The sequence below is a fragment of the Gymnoscopelus braueri genome (assembly GCF_963280865.1).
Source record: "Gymnoscopelus braueri genome assembly, chromosome: 7".
NCBI lineage: Eukaryota > Metazoa > Chordata > Actinopteri > Myctophiformes > Myctophidae > Gymnoscopelus > Gymnoscopelus braueri.
Genome location: NC_137608.1, coordinates 13,951,027 through 13,967,823, shown reverse-complemented (window position 1 = coordinate 13,967,823; position 16,797 = coordinate 13,951,027). Strand labels below are relative to the sequence as shown.

At 40.1% G+C, this 16,797-nt stretch overlaps 1 protein-coding gene across 8 annotated transcripts in view; it reads left to right on the top strand.

Moving 5' to 3' along the window:
* The window catches only part of LOC308089489 (far upstream element-binding protein 3-like), a 37,089-nt gene extending 25,001 nt beyond the window's left edge, over window positions 1–12,088 (top strand). For 4 of the 8 annotated variants that reach the window (XM_080434236.1, XM_080434235.1, XM_080434234.1 and 1 more), the window contains exons 13-19: window positions 2,041–2,201; window positions 2,804–2,874; window positions 3,902–3,987; window positions 4,126–4,182; window positions 6,100–6,171; window positions 7,952–8,046; window positions 9,794–12,088. In XM_080434236.1, coding sequence (XP_080290362.1) covers window positions 2,041–2,201; window positions 2,804–2,874; window positions 3,902–3,987; window positions 4,126–4,182; window positions 6,100–6,171; window positions 7,952–8,046; window positions 9,794–9,802 — 551 coding nt within the window. In that variant the 3' untranslated portion in view covers window positions 9,803–12,088. The remainder of the gene's footprint in view (window positions 1–2,040; window positions 2,202–2,803; window positions 2,875–3,901; window positions 3,988–4,125; window positions 4,183–6,099; window positions 6,172–7,951; window positions 8,047–9,793) is intronic. The other 4 variants (XM_080434239.1, XM_080434238.1, XM_080434237.1 and 1 more) reach the window with 2 other exon arrangements.
* The last annotated feature ends 4,709 nt before the right edge of the window (window positions 12,089–16,797 follow it).

The window sequence follows — 16,797 nt, the reverse complement described above, 5'->3', positions numbered from 1 at the left end:
TGCATATCACTGCATAGTCTAGAAATTCCTTTACAATGATTTCAAATTTAAAGTTAAAGGTAGGGTACGTGATTTGCAATTATTCAAATAATTGCAAAATGGGTCTATGTTCTGATAGTGCTCGTTACTATAGTGTCCTGTCCATATAAGGAGTCTCCCATGTCTCTCCAGCTCTTAAACAGAAAATGCATTTTCAGTGCTCTCTCCTGATTGGCTTCAAATGTGTCACTTACCTGAAAATGTACTATATTCTGTTTACTAAAGAGCTGTAGAGACCCCCGTAACCGAACAAACGCTGATTACTATCAGAATATAGTACTTTAACCTTTTTAACAAAACAAAAAAATACCAAAAAATATCACTTACCCGACCTTTAAGTATATTATTCATCTACACATTAGAACTGAAATAGGCATGTAAATATGAAAATAATGCACATTAAATATAAACTGAGGTTTAGTCCTCCATTATTTCACAAACCACTGTTGTTAAATCCCACGTCAGCTTATTGTATAAAGTCCATCTTTTATACTATTGTGCAGTAATCTCCTATCATCTAAAAGATATATAAAATAAAACAAGAATAATCACTAAAACATACAGCAAACTCTCAATAACAACATGAACTGGAAAAATAAGCTCCCCTGAGCACAGGTCTCCACCAGGCCAAGTTACTTATCCAGGGCCCCCAATCTTTGGAAGGCATTCATAGCCAATTGGAATGTTGATAAATCTTGATCACATGACTCCAGAGATGATGAGTAACGATTTGTAAGTTTTGGAGAAAACACAAAATGGTGGAAATGTGGTCTGGCACAAATGGCCAGGGACTACATAGGAAGTTGCATCATGATTCAAGGTAGGGCCCTGCATGGGACTGTTTTCGTAATCCCGCTCCCGTTGGATTTCTGACCATGCCCGCCCGTGTCCACAATGATTTAATTTCTGACAGCCGCTCCCTCCTGCAACAAAAGAAATCCCATTTAGTCCTGCACAGTACCGCAATATTACCGTCGTCCAGACCTGCAATATTTTCTTTGAGATCCTAAAACATTACAAAACAGAATGAAATATTGAGTGGGCGTGTGTGAGAGGAGGGGCCGTTGCTCACAGAGAGGGAGAGAGAGAGAGTTTGTGTTTATATTGTGACGGGACATTTATTATATTATGTCGCAATATAATATATATTAGGCTATATATTATATTGCAGTGTGACGAGCTGCGCACAGTGCGCAGCGTGAGAACGAATGAGAGGGAGAGAGACTCTGCAACACTGTAGGGAAAATGACGTTCTCCTCTGACATATTCATATATTGCTAAAGTAGCCTAAAGCATGACCACACACGCTCCAGTTGCTGTATTATCTGGTTTATTGCGGAACGGTGCAGGATTTTGCGGAGCCCGCAGGTTTTATTTTGACCGCCTGTTCCCGACCGCAGGTATTTAAATGAGAGGAGATGGCTAGGAGGGAGGTGAGAGAAGAGGGGATGGAAGAGAGGAATTGCAGGAAAAGGGGTAGAAGAGGAGAGAAATGAGGAGATGGACGTGAGGAAATTGATAGGGGGAGAGAAGAGAGGGAGTGTAGAGGAGGAGTCACAATTAGTCATTCACTCCCCTTAGTGGGGGTGGGGGTGTGTGTGTGTGTGTGTGAGAGAGAGAGAGAGCGAGAGCAAGCGTGGGAGAGGGGTGGCAATAGAAATGTTAAATAGCATGTGAATATAGACACCATATGGCTGTGCGTGTGTGGTCAAAACTGGTGGTCTGTTGTCAGGCCTCCATTGAAGTCGTAATGATCAATTTCCTACGCTCTCTCTCTCTCTCTCTCTCTCTCTAGCTCATTGTAAGTCTATTAACAGCAGCTTAATTTGGTTAATAATGGCTTCATGATCTCAGTATACTGGGGTGAGGAGAAATGAGGTTTAGATTTAGTAAGTGTTGAAAAATGTCTTGTTCTACAGAGACTCTCTCTCCTATCTTTGTGTCTGCCTATCTGTATGTCCATGCTTACCTGTGTATACCCTATCTGTCTGTCTGTCTCAGGAGGTGAGACCATTAAAAGCATCAACCAGCAGAGTGGAGGTCATGTGGAGTTACAGAGGACTCCTCCTCCGTCCACCGACCCGAACACCCGTGTCTTCACCATCCGGGGAACTCCGCAGCAGATAGACCTGGCCAGACAGCTCATAGACGACAAGATAGGGGTAAAAAACAACAATAAATACACTATGTATCTGCTAATCCAGCGGATCCCACACTGGGGGGTCCCCAAATTATTTTGGGGGGTCCTTAGATGATAAGCTTAAAGTGCAACATTGTTTTCTCACTCGACAGTAAACAAACCAACCATGGATTTGAAAAAACTTGTGTTGCTATGATATCAGTGGTTCCCATTCTCAAACATTTTCATGTCAAGGACCACCCAAAATTATGTATTTGGCCGCGGACCCCCATCTCAAAAATATTTTGTTCCAGGGACCCCCAGAATCAAAAAATACATATTGAAAGATTTGCACACATTTTCACGATTTTTTTCAAAAATAGCAGATCTACAAGCTCATAGCACAGCACCGAGTGCCGCTCTGTGAGCTTGTATATCTGCTATTTTTGAACAGCCAAAGTATAAAATAATGGTTATAGATCAAATCAAATGACACAGATGCGTTCCGGGATTGAACGGGTTAACAGTAACGTGTTACTAGCCTAATACACCTACTGTAGTTAAATGTACTGAACGCTCTCCTTGTCTGCTCTCTTCTCCTTGTCGCCGTCTCCTCTCCTCTGCACGTCTCTCCTCTTCTGTCAGGGATCTGGTATTATGAGTAATGGAGGTTTTGGCTTCAGCCCTTTCACCCAGGCTCCTGCTACGCACCAGAAGTAAGTCACCCACAATGTATGGTTTTTGTTCTAATGCTGTACTACGTGTTTTCTGGACTGGTCATTGTGTGTTTGGCACTAAACAGTATGGTGTTGGGTCAGTACTGAGCAGTGTGTGGTTGTGTGTGTGTTGGGGGTGCTATTTTCTATTGTTATTGCTTTATCTATTGTTCTACAATGTTAAAGTTTGAACTAAAAACCTTTGAAATAATGGCATTTGGCATCGTTGGGTACTGAACTGTGTGTGTGTGTGTGTGTGTGTGTGTGTTTTGTATTGCTATACTTGTGAGGACCAAACGTCCCCACAGGTATAGTAGAATATCGTTTAGCCTCATAGCATAATTGCCTACGCAGTAATTATTTGGCCAAATGAACTCTACTCAACTACACTGCTGCTTAATTGTGCCTTATTGCCCATGTCCTCAGCGCCTATGTCCTCAGCCTATCAGAATGCCTGTTACATTCCAAAATGACTTAGGCAAGAAGTGCTTTTAAGTCAACGTTTTGAGGCAGAAATTGTTTTTGAATGTAACAAGAATTCTGATAGAGTTAGGCAGATATAAATAAAGGCAGATAAACATGATTTAGGCAAAATTAGTTATTTTTCTCATGGTTGCCTAAGTAACCTAGATGACTTAGGCAGAAAGAGATTTTTTTATTTCTTTCCTGAAAACCTTAAAAATATGACTTAGGCAACTATGTTATGAGGCTAACGATGTGAGAAATAGACGTTGTGGGGACCATTTTCCTGGTTGAAAAAAAAAATGTTTAGAGATACGTTTACAATTAGAAAAAGATTAGGACATTTAGATGTTGGGTTTAGGGGTTGGAATTAGAAGCTGCGTGCCAGTGTCATGCCACAAAAAAATTGCAGATCTATTAAGCTCACAACGTGTCGCAGCGTTTTGTAGATCTGCAATTTTTTGGGCTGTAGGCTTACGGTTGAAAATGACAAGCATGTATTCAAGTGGCATTCGTTAAATCGCTGTCCTCACCAGTGTAGTAATACCAACCTGTGTGTGTTTAGCTGTGGCAGTGGACAGACCTTCATGACTGGTGGATGGGGGACGACCTACCAGCCCAACTGGCAAAATTCTGCTCAACAGGACCCTGGTGAGATGCTCACGAGCACACACAGACACACACACTCACGTGCACACACAAGCACACACAGTTAGACACACCTGGAGTTAATGTCCTGCATGCTAAGGCTGTGTATGTGTGCGTGCGTTTGTGTATGTGTGTGTATAGGTCACACAGGCCAAATGGACATCTCTAAAGCATGGCAGCAGTACTATAAGAAACTAGGCAAGTCCACTCCCATAATATACACACAAACACACACACACACACACACACAGAGACACACACAGCTCCACTACTACTGAGATACAGATACATCTGGTGTGTGTTTGTGTCCATGTGTAATGGTGTGCGTGTGTAATGGAGTATGTATGTTAAGAGCTTGAATTGGGCGGGAAATTGTGAACCCAACAATGAGAATTCGGTCCAAACCTAAAGTGAATCTGACCTCCACCTACCGGAGCCCGAATAAACATCTCTAATGTAGAAATCTATTAGCATTCATTTATTAGCGGTAAACTTACATGGCCTGTTAACCGTTATTACATTTCAATAATCTGTGAATAGAATCTAACTATTATATATATCCATAAATCTATCTACACAACTACGGCCAAATTACTTGCCGCATCTGCGTAGGGTATGCTGCATCACATGACAAGCATTTCTTCACCAATTGGCGCATGTCAGTGCAACCAATCTCCGTCAGTGTCAAACCTAAGAGTACAAATTCTTATTTCACAGCCTGGTTGAAATGCTTGATTCTGATTGGTCAATACCTGAATTAATCGGTCTATTTTTGAATAATGACAGCTGAACTCAATAACAGACCGCTTTCTAACCTGTTCATATCAATCTGCGTCACTTGATTTTGTGCCATATCCAACATGGCAGCCATGTAAACAAACACACAATGTCCTTTACAACTAAACATTGCTCAAGAATGTTTTTGAAAACATTTGAAGCGAGAAATAGACAAAGCAGTAACAGAATATTGAAGAATATTTTATCTACACTTAAGTTGTTTTCCGAAGCAACGCATTGCACTGGACACACACACCTGGCATAAATTACTGGACCGTCTACTTTCATTACCGCGTAAGCAAGGAAATCCTTCGTTTTGTTCTTTTTTGGTCAGTTTATTAATGAAGTAGCAGTTTAATATGCAGTATAATCAATGGGGAGCAGGTCCCCATTATCCCTTGCCTGATGCCTCCCTGCTTGGCATTCAGCATCAAGGGTTGGATTGTGGTTAATTCCATGCGAAATACTAGCGTTATTTCCAGCTCTGTACTTGTACATCAAGCTGCCTCATGTTAAAAATACACGAAATAGGCTGCCGTGTGCAAAAAAAAAAAGAAGCTTTCCGCAAAAAAATAAAATAATACACCCCTGCTCATGTCCGCACAGACATCCACCATTCCTCTCAGATTTGATCACCATGCGTACTGCATGTACGCAACCATGGTACTGCATGTGTAGAACAGAAACATGACCGCTTTGTTTGTTGAGAGGTTGTGCGAGACATCCGTTGCGACCCACATCTGTATAACTAGTCGTTAAAAGCCTATAAAGACAACCCCAATGTGCTTAAATTCTTGGAAAGGTATAGCTCTTGCTGTCGGGAGAGATGAAAGTGTGAAGTATTTGAAGTATCGGCGGGATTACTGTATGGAAGTGTCTTACAGCTACGCGGCTGTGGCGAGTATAATCAGGCCTGTTGACCCAGCCTTTTAGTGACTACTTTTACTTAAAAAAAATTATAATCTGTATAGGTAGTAATTTCATGGAAGTACATAGAATCACATTTGAATAAAAATGGATAAGAAATGGATAATACGTTCTAGTAAATTCACGGAAACCTACAAAAAAACTAAAGGGGAAAGATTTTGTCATTAGGAAAGCATTTATTAATTTTACAATTCATTATATCGTCTGTCGGGTGGAAACCTCATATGTCCAAAATTGTTACTTTTCAGGATTCAAATTCAAAAATGGCAAAAGTAACAGATCGACAAGCTCTAAACGCGTCGCGCCGCGTTTAGAGCTCGCAGATCTGCTACTTTTGATACTTTGTGTGACGCTGTAGTATGATCAAGTAGGGACGTCAATTTACGAAAAAACGTGTGTCTTGTGTTGCAGGTCAACAGAGTCAACCTCAGAACATGATGAGTGACTACAGCAAAGCCTGGGAGGAATACTATAAGAAACAGAGTCTGTCTATCTATCACTGTCTGTCTGTCTGACTATGTATTTTACTGTCTGTCCGACTATGTATTTTACGGTCTGTCTGACTGTCTATCTGACTTTCTGTCCATCTTCTGACTGTATGAATTTGATAGGGGTGTAGCGATGAATTTTAACAGCGATACGATACGCATCACAATACATGGTTGACGATACGATACACGGACGATATTGGCTCATTCATGGCGATAGGATTCAATGATTAAAAATCGATACAGTAACTATTTAGCCAAAAAAAGTGGATAGTGCGGATTTTTAAGCGAAACATTTATTATTATGGATGTAAATTATTATTAAATTATTCTCTGGCAAATACATGGACATTGTAATATTTGAACACATATGGATAAACAGGCACCTTGATATGGACACAGATTACACACATTTATGGATAGAACAAGTGTAGCGATATGGAATGGAAAAGTAATTAAACCTTCTTTATTCTTTTATTAAAATTGCTAAATACAACGCATAAGTGCTTAGTATCGATACAATCGATTATTTCCATTGCAGAACGATACGTAAAACGATGCGATTTGTTGCTGTTTGCATACAGTGGAATAGTTGAAATTAAAATAGATTCATCGATAGTTACTGTATCGTTACACCCCTAGTATCTGATTTTCAGTGTCTGTCTGTCTGTCTGTCTTTCTGTCCATCCTCTGACTATGACTATCAGTGTCTGTCTGTCTTTCTGTCCATGACTATCAGTGTCTGTCTGTCTTTCTGTCCATCCTCTGACTATGTATCTGACTATCAGTGTCTCATTGACCATCAGACTTTCTTGTCCGGCTGACCACCAAACTACACTGGCTCCTTATTGGAAACGAGCAGTTCTGCCTGCACGTTAATTAGTTAAACATGTTAACACGATCAGTTACACATGTTAAACACAGAACCATGTTAATCAGTCAAACATGTTACACGGCTGTGTTAATAAGTCAAATGTTACTCTACCATGTTAGTTAAAACGTGTTAACATTATCAGTTATACATGTTACACACGACTGACTATGTTAATCAGTCAAACATGTTACACAACCTTGTTAAATCAGTTAAACACGTTCAATAAACAAACAAAAAAATAGTGTATTCAATGTTTTACAATACCATGTTAACCAGTTAAATGTTACAGCGCACAACGCATCGCGATGTGCTGTGAGCTTGTAGATAGGCTATTTTCACTATTTTAAAATTCATTGTAAAAAAAAGTGCTTAGGAGCCGAGATAAACCTTTTTCAGTAAGAAGTTAAACAAGAAGTGAATGGAGCAGAACATTTTCAAATCATCATATCTTGGGTTCTGAACAATTTTTTCCAAAAAGAATACAAATATTTTTATTGTTTTGGACGTCTTAGACGTACAGTGGCACAGGGGCTTATGATACAACGGACGTCTTAGACGTCGAGTAGCACTGAATGAGTTAATGACGTTTTAACCTGGCAAACCTCTTTAAGTATCACAACTGCTGTCTCAAGTCAATAAAGGCACCCGATTGATCCAGTACAGTGCCCCCTGTCACATTCTGGTAGACCTACAACATAATGCTTACGTTTCTAGTTGAGGTTCAGGGTCACTGACTGACTGCTTGCTTACTGGTTTTCTGTCCGTCTGTCTGTCTGTCTGACTGCATCTTATCTGACAAACAATAAAACTGTCTCTCTGCCAACAATTTATCCATAATTATGAACTACCGGTATATGTCTGTTGTTTACTAACATGTACGTACGTGTGTGTGTTTGTGTAGGTCAATCCTCTCAGAGTTCAGACTACAGTGCAGCGTTGGCAGAGTATTACAGACAACAGGGACCGTATCTCTGGCCTAGCCAGCCTCAGATACAGGTACACACACACACACACACACACACACACACACACACACACACACACACACACACACACACACACACACACACACACACACACACATTGAGCCTCACAACAACGATTTTCCTGATATGCCAATAATATTAATGCGACCTACAAAGTCACTTGTGTTATAAGTTACTAGTTGGCTAAAGACTGCCCAGAAGAAATTAAGTATGTCATCGTAACTCTGATCCACTGTTCTTTTAACCTTTGTCACTTTGGAAATCAATAAAAAGCTGGACGCTGGATCAGTGACAGTGATCAGAGTGGTACAAAACACTCTGTAGCATCGCTATGCTACTTTCTCTTTCTATTCCATCGGCATTCAATCTCTGTACCTATCCTTTCAGCAATGAACCCTTGAAATGTGCGATGGAAATGTTGCTCTGCCTGTTTGTGCCACTAGATAGTCTTGTACGTAAGTCTCATTTTGCTCCCGTAAAATTTAAAGGAGGAGTTCACCCAAAAAATTACTTATTTTCTATCAATTACACACCCCATGAAGCCTTGATTTCATGGATTTATTTTTGTTTTTGTGGCATTCCTAAGACAATAATTTGATGATGTGTGTATTTCCGGTAGGAGACACAAATAATCTACTTTGTGTCTCCTACCGGATACATTAGCCGGTAGGAGACGGGAATCAAATTATTATTTTAGGAATGCGACAAAAACTAAAAATAATCCATGGATTGAAGGCTTCATAGGGTGTGCAATTGATAGAAAATAAGTAATTTTTTGGGTGAACTCCTCCTTTAAAACAACTTGGAATTATTAAACCGTATAAACCCAGCTGTCTAGATTAGAAATAAAATATTGTTAGCCTCATAGCATAATTGCCTAACTAACTTTTTGGTCAAATTGACATTTTTGCCTAGCTCTACTCTCCTAACACTGCTGCATCATTGTGCCTTATTGCCTATGTCATAAGCCAATCCGAATGCTTGTTTCATTCCAAAATGACTTGGGCAGAAAGTGATTTTAAAGGAGGAGTTCACCCCAAAAAATACTTATTTTCTATCAATTACACACCCCATGAAGCCTTGATTTCACGGATTTATTTTAGTTTTTGTGGCATTCCTAAGACAATAATTTGATGACCGTGTGTATTTCCGGTAGGAGACACAAATAATCTACTTTGCGTCTCCTACCGGATACATTAGCCGGTAGGAGACGGGAATCAAATTATTAGCTTAGGAATGCGACAAAAACTAAAAAGAATCCATGGATTCAAGGCTTCATAGGGTGTGCAATTGATAGAAAATAAGTCATTTTTTGGGTGAACTCCTCCTTTAAGTCAACTTTTTGACTTGGGCAGAAATTATTTTGAATATAACAAGAATTCTGATAGGCTGAGGACATGGGCAATAAGGCAGGATGAATCAGTAGTGTTAGGAGAATAGTTAGGCAGATAAACACGACTTAGGCAGAAAGTAAAAATTATATTTTGTCCCAAGTCATCTAGGTGACTTAGGCAGAAAGTGATTTTTTTTTGTTTTGTCTCCTGAAAACCTTACAAATATGAGTTCGGTATTTATGCTATGAGGCTAACGATATGTCATAGGCAAAATACTTTTGGAAACACAAGGGTCTCAAAATTGTCACGTGACAATCCGCATTCAGGATCCAAACTCTTAGTCTTATGTACACACATTGAATGGACTTGTCTTCTGCTCCAAACTGACTTCACTTCCTGACTAAACTTCCTGTCTCCCTATAGGATCACTAGATGCTCCGCCTTCCGGCGATGGCTCAGTGACGGTCGTCAATGAAAACAAGAATTGGCGTTTCTAAGCAACGCGCTCCCTGCTTCCTCTTTCCTTTTGTAGAAACTAAATATTAACACAAATCAAGGACTTTTCTCTCTTGTTTTTTTAACCATAAAAGGCTCATATTTTGTCGGGCAGATTTTTTGGAATAGCCTCTCCGGTCTCAAGAAATATATAACTGGTATTTCTTTTTGTTTTTTTTGTTTTTTTTGTTTTTGTTTTTTTTATCAAACTTGAAGTTAAATAAATATGTATCCGTGTGACTCTGAACAAATGTAGTTGAAGATCTGATCTGTATTTTGTCTAGCTGAGAGGCATAGCAGTCTGGACTGAGAGAATGTTTTAAAGCATGCGTCACTCTGTTGACTTAAAAAGTTCTTCTTTTTTTTTTTTTTTACCTACAGTAGAGACGTTTTAATGGCATCTTGATTGGCTGGTTAATGTTTTACTGTCGCGGACAAAGTTGTTTTTCCTTTCTCTCGTTGGTTTTGTTTTGTACTAAAGCTGCGAGGTGTGTGGCGCCATCATGGAGGTGAAATGAATGAGAAGCGTTATTTTTTTGGTTTTTTTTTTTGGTTGTGATGGTAGTTTCTATTCCTGTATTGTAGTGATGACTTTAGTTTTTACGATGAGAAGTCCTGATGAGCTGTTTAAAGTCACATTTCATTTTGGAGTCACCCTGTCTGTCCTCTGCAAGAGACCTGGATCACACAGCAATATCTTTCTGGATTCACTCTAGTCTAGACTAAGTTTAGAATCTGGCCTAGCCTAGTCTAATCTGGCCTGGTCTAGCGTGGTCTAAATCTGGACTAGTTTAGTGTTGTTGTTGTTGTTCTTATTGTTGTTTTTTGTTGTTTTTCATTAGGACTACTTGGATATGTGATAAACTACATGAACTTTGTTTTAGATGAACTGTTTGAAATATGATATTTAGACTGTTATTTTTACAAAAAAAAATGGAAGAAAATCATAAATGGCCATTTAACTCCCACTGAGCTGTATTTTTGCCGATTACAGGTCCCCAGAGAGGACAATCTTTGTGTGGGCTATTCTGTGAAAACCAAAGTGAAATGTGCCTTTAAGATGAGAGACTGTGACCAGTGGACCTTCCTCTCTCGCCTCTGTGTGATGATGATTATGATTATGATAATAATGATGAGTTCTCCTGTACAGGGATTCTATTTAAAATCTTGTTTATCCAATATTGAATATTCAGTTTTTTTTGTCAATAAGAGAAATATCATTTAATGTAAAGTGTTTCATTCTCTCCAGGTTTAAAACGGACTATTATTATTTTTTTCTCTCTGTTTAAACGATGATTATGATGTTAAATTCACCTTGTTATGTCACCGATTTACAAACTGAAACTCAGTTATATGTTGTGTTCTCAAGACTGCTAGGCTGGCTGTCTCTCTCTTTCTCTGTCTATCTATATCTCCCAGACTTATGTGCGTGTGGAGGTTGCCCCTGGGTCAAAGGTTTGTGGAATTGCAGTGTAAACATGCATTACAAACATCCACAGTCTTTTTATCCAGCGCTGGTCTTCACAGCAGCCAGGGGAGAACAAACGGGATCGGACGATCACATGTTCAGTGGAACCTAGTGTCCAGAGTCAGGAATGTTGTAGATCCACGGTCCTCAAAGACCCCCCCCCTAGTACTGCTGGATTTCTATCCTGCGATCTTCCCAGGACCCCTAGTACTGCTGGTTTTTTGTTTTTTATCCTACCAAGACCTCTCGTAATGCTGGTTTTCTATCCTACCAGAACCCCTAGTACTGCTGGATTCCATTGATAACTAGTAGTTCGAGGTGGTGGTGTTCCACTGAGCATGTGCTATTAGCTTACTGTCCACGCCTGTCTGTTTTTTTCCTACCCAGAGTTTTCTTTGTGGGCCTCAGCCACTGCCCCCTCCCCGAACCACACACACGCACACGCTCACTCACGCACACACACTGCTTCCCCCATCCAATATATCTGTACGAGGTGGGGGTCAGGTGTTGTGTGTATGTCTGTGTGTGTGTGCACGCGTGTGTTTGTGTGCGAGTGTGTTTGGTTTCATTGATCATTTCTGTTGGTTTTCTAATGGATAAAAATGTCCTTAACTGTAACCTTGAAATTTTTTCTATTAGATTCTATTGACAGATAGTTGAGTAAAGGATCCGTTCGTTCGGACGGCCAGGAACAGCAGGATGATGATGATGATATGATTAACATGAGGGCTAATAAACAGGCTCATTCTTTACGACTGATGGTCTGTCTTTCTGTATCCGTCTCTTAAACTTGTCTAAAATACCGATGTACAGTGCATCTAGTACAGTGGTTTTCAAACTTTGTGCCGTCGCACCCCGAAGGCAAAGTCAAAATCTCAAGGCAGACTTGTGTTGGTATCCATAGGCCTCTATAACACATGCTATCTGTAGCCATTAATTTTCATCTAACGCCAAATAAAAATGTTAGCCACTTAAGTAAGCTCTATTTCATATTTTAACCAATATTTAAAAAATAGCTGATTTTCAAGGTCACATCACAAACACATATTTTTTCTAATGTATTGCCAAAGTTTAAAGGTTTTGCTTATAATTACATGCCCAAACCAGGTACTGTACACCAGGTTGAAGGGGGGTATGCACACAAGGTACTGATATAGTTGATAAAAGAAATGCATACTTTTGTAAAATATATATAGTTGTATGTAGGCCTATAATATATTGCAGTGTGTGGTTGTCACTATAAATCCCAGCGCACGCCTGTGCTCGTGAGACGAGCAGTGTTCTAGTAACTAGAAGGGTGCGCTCAGTAAAGTTGCACATCTCTGCCAAGGGGCATGCCCCTATTGATGATCTGTGAAGTGAAATGCAAATGTTCAGCATTATACGTAAAGGCATGTGATAACCAGTTGTAGGCTACATCCTCACCTGTCTGCCTCCCTGACACATGCAGTCATTGTCTACCTTCCTCCACCTTTCTCCGTTTTATGGCTTTCAAATTTATCTGTAATCTGCATAGGCTGATTGTAAATTCCTTGTGGCAATTACGATTGTATCACAGGTTAATCTTAGAGTGTTAAATGGAGGCTTTAAAAAAATAAAATAAAATAAAAAACGTGACGACCTTGATCGTCTTCAGCAATAACAAAACTACCTCAGAAGCAATGTTAGTGTAACTAAGAGATTAAAGAAAACATATTTTCTTATTTCCATTGTTGTCCTTTGCCCTATTTATCATCAAGACAAATACAATAATACTAATATTACATATCAGCAACAACTCTAAAAGCAATATATAAGGGGTACTATATGTACATTTTATTGTAAGAAATTATGCTGAGATGAGGACAACGCTGAATGCAAGAATCTCCTGGAGATTAATAACAAAATGTACGAACAGACCAATACTAATAAAAAATAATATACTACCGTAATAATAAAATGTAATACTGCTACAGATAATGTACTAATATACCAATAACAAAAAGTATGCTAATTAGTATACTAATTATGTATGTCTCCTAATAATAAAATATACTAATATACCTCTAATAATAATACATATACTATAATGTACTACTAGTAATAATACAATATACAAATGTGCCACTAGCAATAGAAACTTTTTTAATACTTCAATACTAATGATGTAGGATCTGTCCAAAAGTAAAAAATTAATAAAATAAAAAGTTTAAAGAAGGTGTGCTTTGGTTGGAGACTCAAAATGTGCAACAAAGGGAAACAAACGAGCCACTCTTCTGGTGAAAAAGTTAAAAAGCCTTTATTAAGGTTGCCATTTCATCATTGTTTGATTGATTAAATACTTTATTAACAGCTTGCAAAAAAAGCACAGAGGTACAGATTTATACAAAAGAATGCTAAAAGGATAATCCAAAAAAGCCTATATGGCTTATTTTCATTGTGACATTGAATTGAGTTGAATCTGTTACAGGAAACCATGCAGCATCTCTCTGTAAGCTGAGGTGTGATGTCCCAACTCATTAGAATAACCACAATACTTTGTGTTCTCTGAAGGGGATGCATTCTAAACTGACTATGTCATTATCATAACTAATCACCACTGATGGAACAATTTGAGTTATTTAAAAAAAAAAAAAAAACGTGCTCGCTTTGAGAGAAGAGAGAAGAAAAGTTCAAGGTAAAAGTTAAAATACTTTTATCCTTCCCCATTTATTCTGCACATCCCCCATTGCTGCTATAGATATTGTTAACCAATGGTTTTATCATACCTGCTGTTCTTACCTGTACTTTTAACTTATTTTTGGGCGGTGTAGCCGCCCCTATAAGTGAGGTTGGGACACCTCATTAGTACACCCTTCGCTGTACTGTGATTGGCTCATAATTAGTACACCCCTAGCTGTACTGTGATTGGCTGACTATTCAGCACTGTGATTGGCTAGCGAGACACATGATGAAATTAATAACCTATAAATAGGACTATGCACTTAAAAAAAAATACTTTTTTTTAAGTGAGCTTCCATCACTGTGATGACCACTGTGATGACCACACCGCCCACTTCACACTGGGTGTGATCTGATTTTTTAGTATCTTATAGTCTAAAAGAAATGTTTTGAGTTTTGATTTAGTCCCTGTCACTGCCAACCCCCTTGTTGGTCTAAGGAGGGTGTTGTAGAGAACCACGTCTCGTCTGGTACCCTTGAAGCAGCCAGCCACTTCTTTTCACATGACAAGTGAGGAGTTTAAAGGTATCATGACATTCATTTTCACTTTTTTTATTTTCAATGTTTTATTTGGGGTTTTATGACCTCAATTACACCCAAAAAACCTGAACTTAGAACATTCAGTGGATTTTCTGTGGTCTGGGGTTTTCTGAATAATTAGGCTGAAAAGTAATCTGAGCTTGGCCCTTCGACAGTGAGGTCACTGTCGATTAATCCCGCCCACTCTCCTCCTCGCCCCTCCCCTCCCCTATCCTTTCCTTTGGGGGGGGCGGAGCAGAGGCGATGATTGACAGGCAAAATCCCTCACCAGCGTACACTTTTGAAGGACCAGGACAAAGACTTTGAATGTTGTGTAAAAGTGAATGTCATTAAACCTTTAAGGACGTACTGTAAGGCGTGCAGAGGAACACGCTATCCCTCCCAGTTCTGCTCCCTCATGAACAGGCACCCTGGCCAACCTGCGAGTCTCTAGTGCAGCAGCAGAGAAGGTATCCAGAAAGCTCGCCCCAAAACACACTCGCCCCCATTTCTTTTGCAGACCGCTCGCACCCCGGTGGTTCTTGTATTCTTATATTTGTTCTACTGAGGTTAATGTTATAGAACAAGGGAACCAGGGGACCTGGTACTGCCAGACCCCTAGTGGTTGAAATCTGAATGGCCGGAAATCTGAATGGTTTCTAAACTACGTCACGCTAAGCTTGGCCAATCAAAAAGAGTGACATGTAAGAAAACGTTTTCGTCGATAGCAAAAGGGGACCGACAAAGCCACATGTAGGCCTGACCCCCTGGGTCTGGCAAAAAAGGTTGGGGTTAGGCATAGTTTTATTGAGGTTAAGATTAGGAATAAGGTTAGCTTTAGGCATAGTTTACTGAGGTTACATTTAGGAATAAGGTTAGCTTTAGGCATAGTTTACTGAGGTTACATTTAGGAATAAGGTTAGGTTTAGGCATAGTTTTACTGAGGGTACGTTTAGGAATAAAGGTTAGGTTTAGGCATAGTTTTTACTGAGGTTACGTTTAGGAATACGGTTAGGTTTAGGCATAGTTTTACTGAGGGTACGTTTAGGAATACCTGGTGGCGACCTTTCCGAGGTCGCCGGATTAAACCCGGGGCAAGCGAGTTTTGGGGGCGAGCGTTCTTGTGCGCAGAGAACGCGCTACCTTGCCGTTTTTCCAACTGACAACACGCCCAGTAGTGTGAAGCCAAAGCTGGGTGCATCGCGGAGGAATCAAACCCCAGTCTCCATGGTGCCGGGCAGGTAATTTGACCCCTGTGCAAACCGGACATCCGGTGACAAGCATTTAGACTTTATGTCGTCTAGGCCCTGATTATTATGAGTGATAATTCAGTGTGCAGTCATAACTAAAAGGGCAGATGGCTGTGAGGTCATCTGTCATTAAACCTAAAACTGTAATTACTGATACACTCAACACACACTCTCTCATTCACTCACTCACTCACTCACTCACTGTAGGACAAATAGACCCCAGAGACAGAGAGAGAGAGACATCAGGATTGTGATGACATCAACAGAGGGAGAGGAGGTTGCATAGAGAGAAGTGGGAGAGAGGTGGTTGGTTGGATAGATGAATGAATTGATGCCATGGATGGATGGGTGGATAGATAGATGTGAGAACAAGAGAAACGCTGAGAATTATTAGCTAAAGAGAAGTGGAGGTGAGTGATAAAAGGGTGAGAGAACGAGAGAGAGAGATGACTGGAATAAAAAAAAGTTCTGTCTGGTCTCCACGGTTACTGGCAGGGTCTGTGTGTGTGTGTGTGTGTGTGTGTGTGTGTGTGTGTGTGTGTGTGTGTGTGTGTGTGTGCGTGCGTGCGTGCGTGCGTGCGTGCGTGCGTGCGTGCGTGCGTGCGTGCGTGCGTGCGTGCGTGCGTGCGTGCGTGCGTGCGTGCGTGCGTGCGTTGGGATGTAGTGCTGAGTGTCAGGACTCAGCAGTCATAAAGTATGTACAGGAAGTGGCTCTGTAAGTACAGATGAAGTGTGTGTGTGTGTGTGTGTGTGTGTGTGTGTGACCCTGATTAAACATTAAAGCGATGGCCATTTGGATCAAAGCCAAATGGATCTCCCTGAAAACATGAGCTCTGATGGAGTCAGACAGACAGATAGACAGACAGACAGACAGACAGACAGACAGACAGACAGGTTGGGAGAGACACATGCAGCAGGGTAAACTGTCTGTGTGGTTGTTTTTTTTTTTTTGTTGTTTTATTGTTTTTATCCATTATTGTTTTTATTAAATGTAA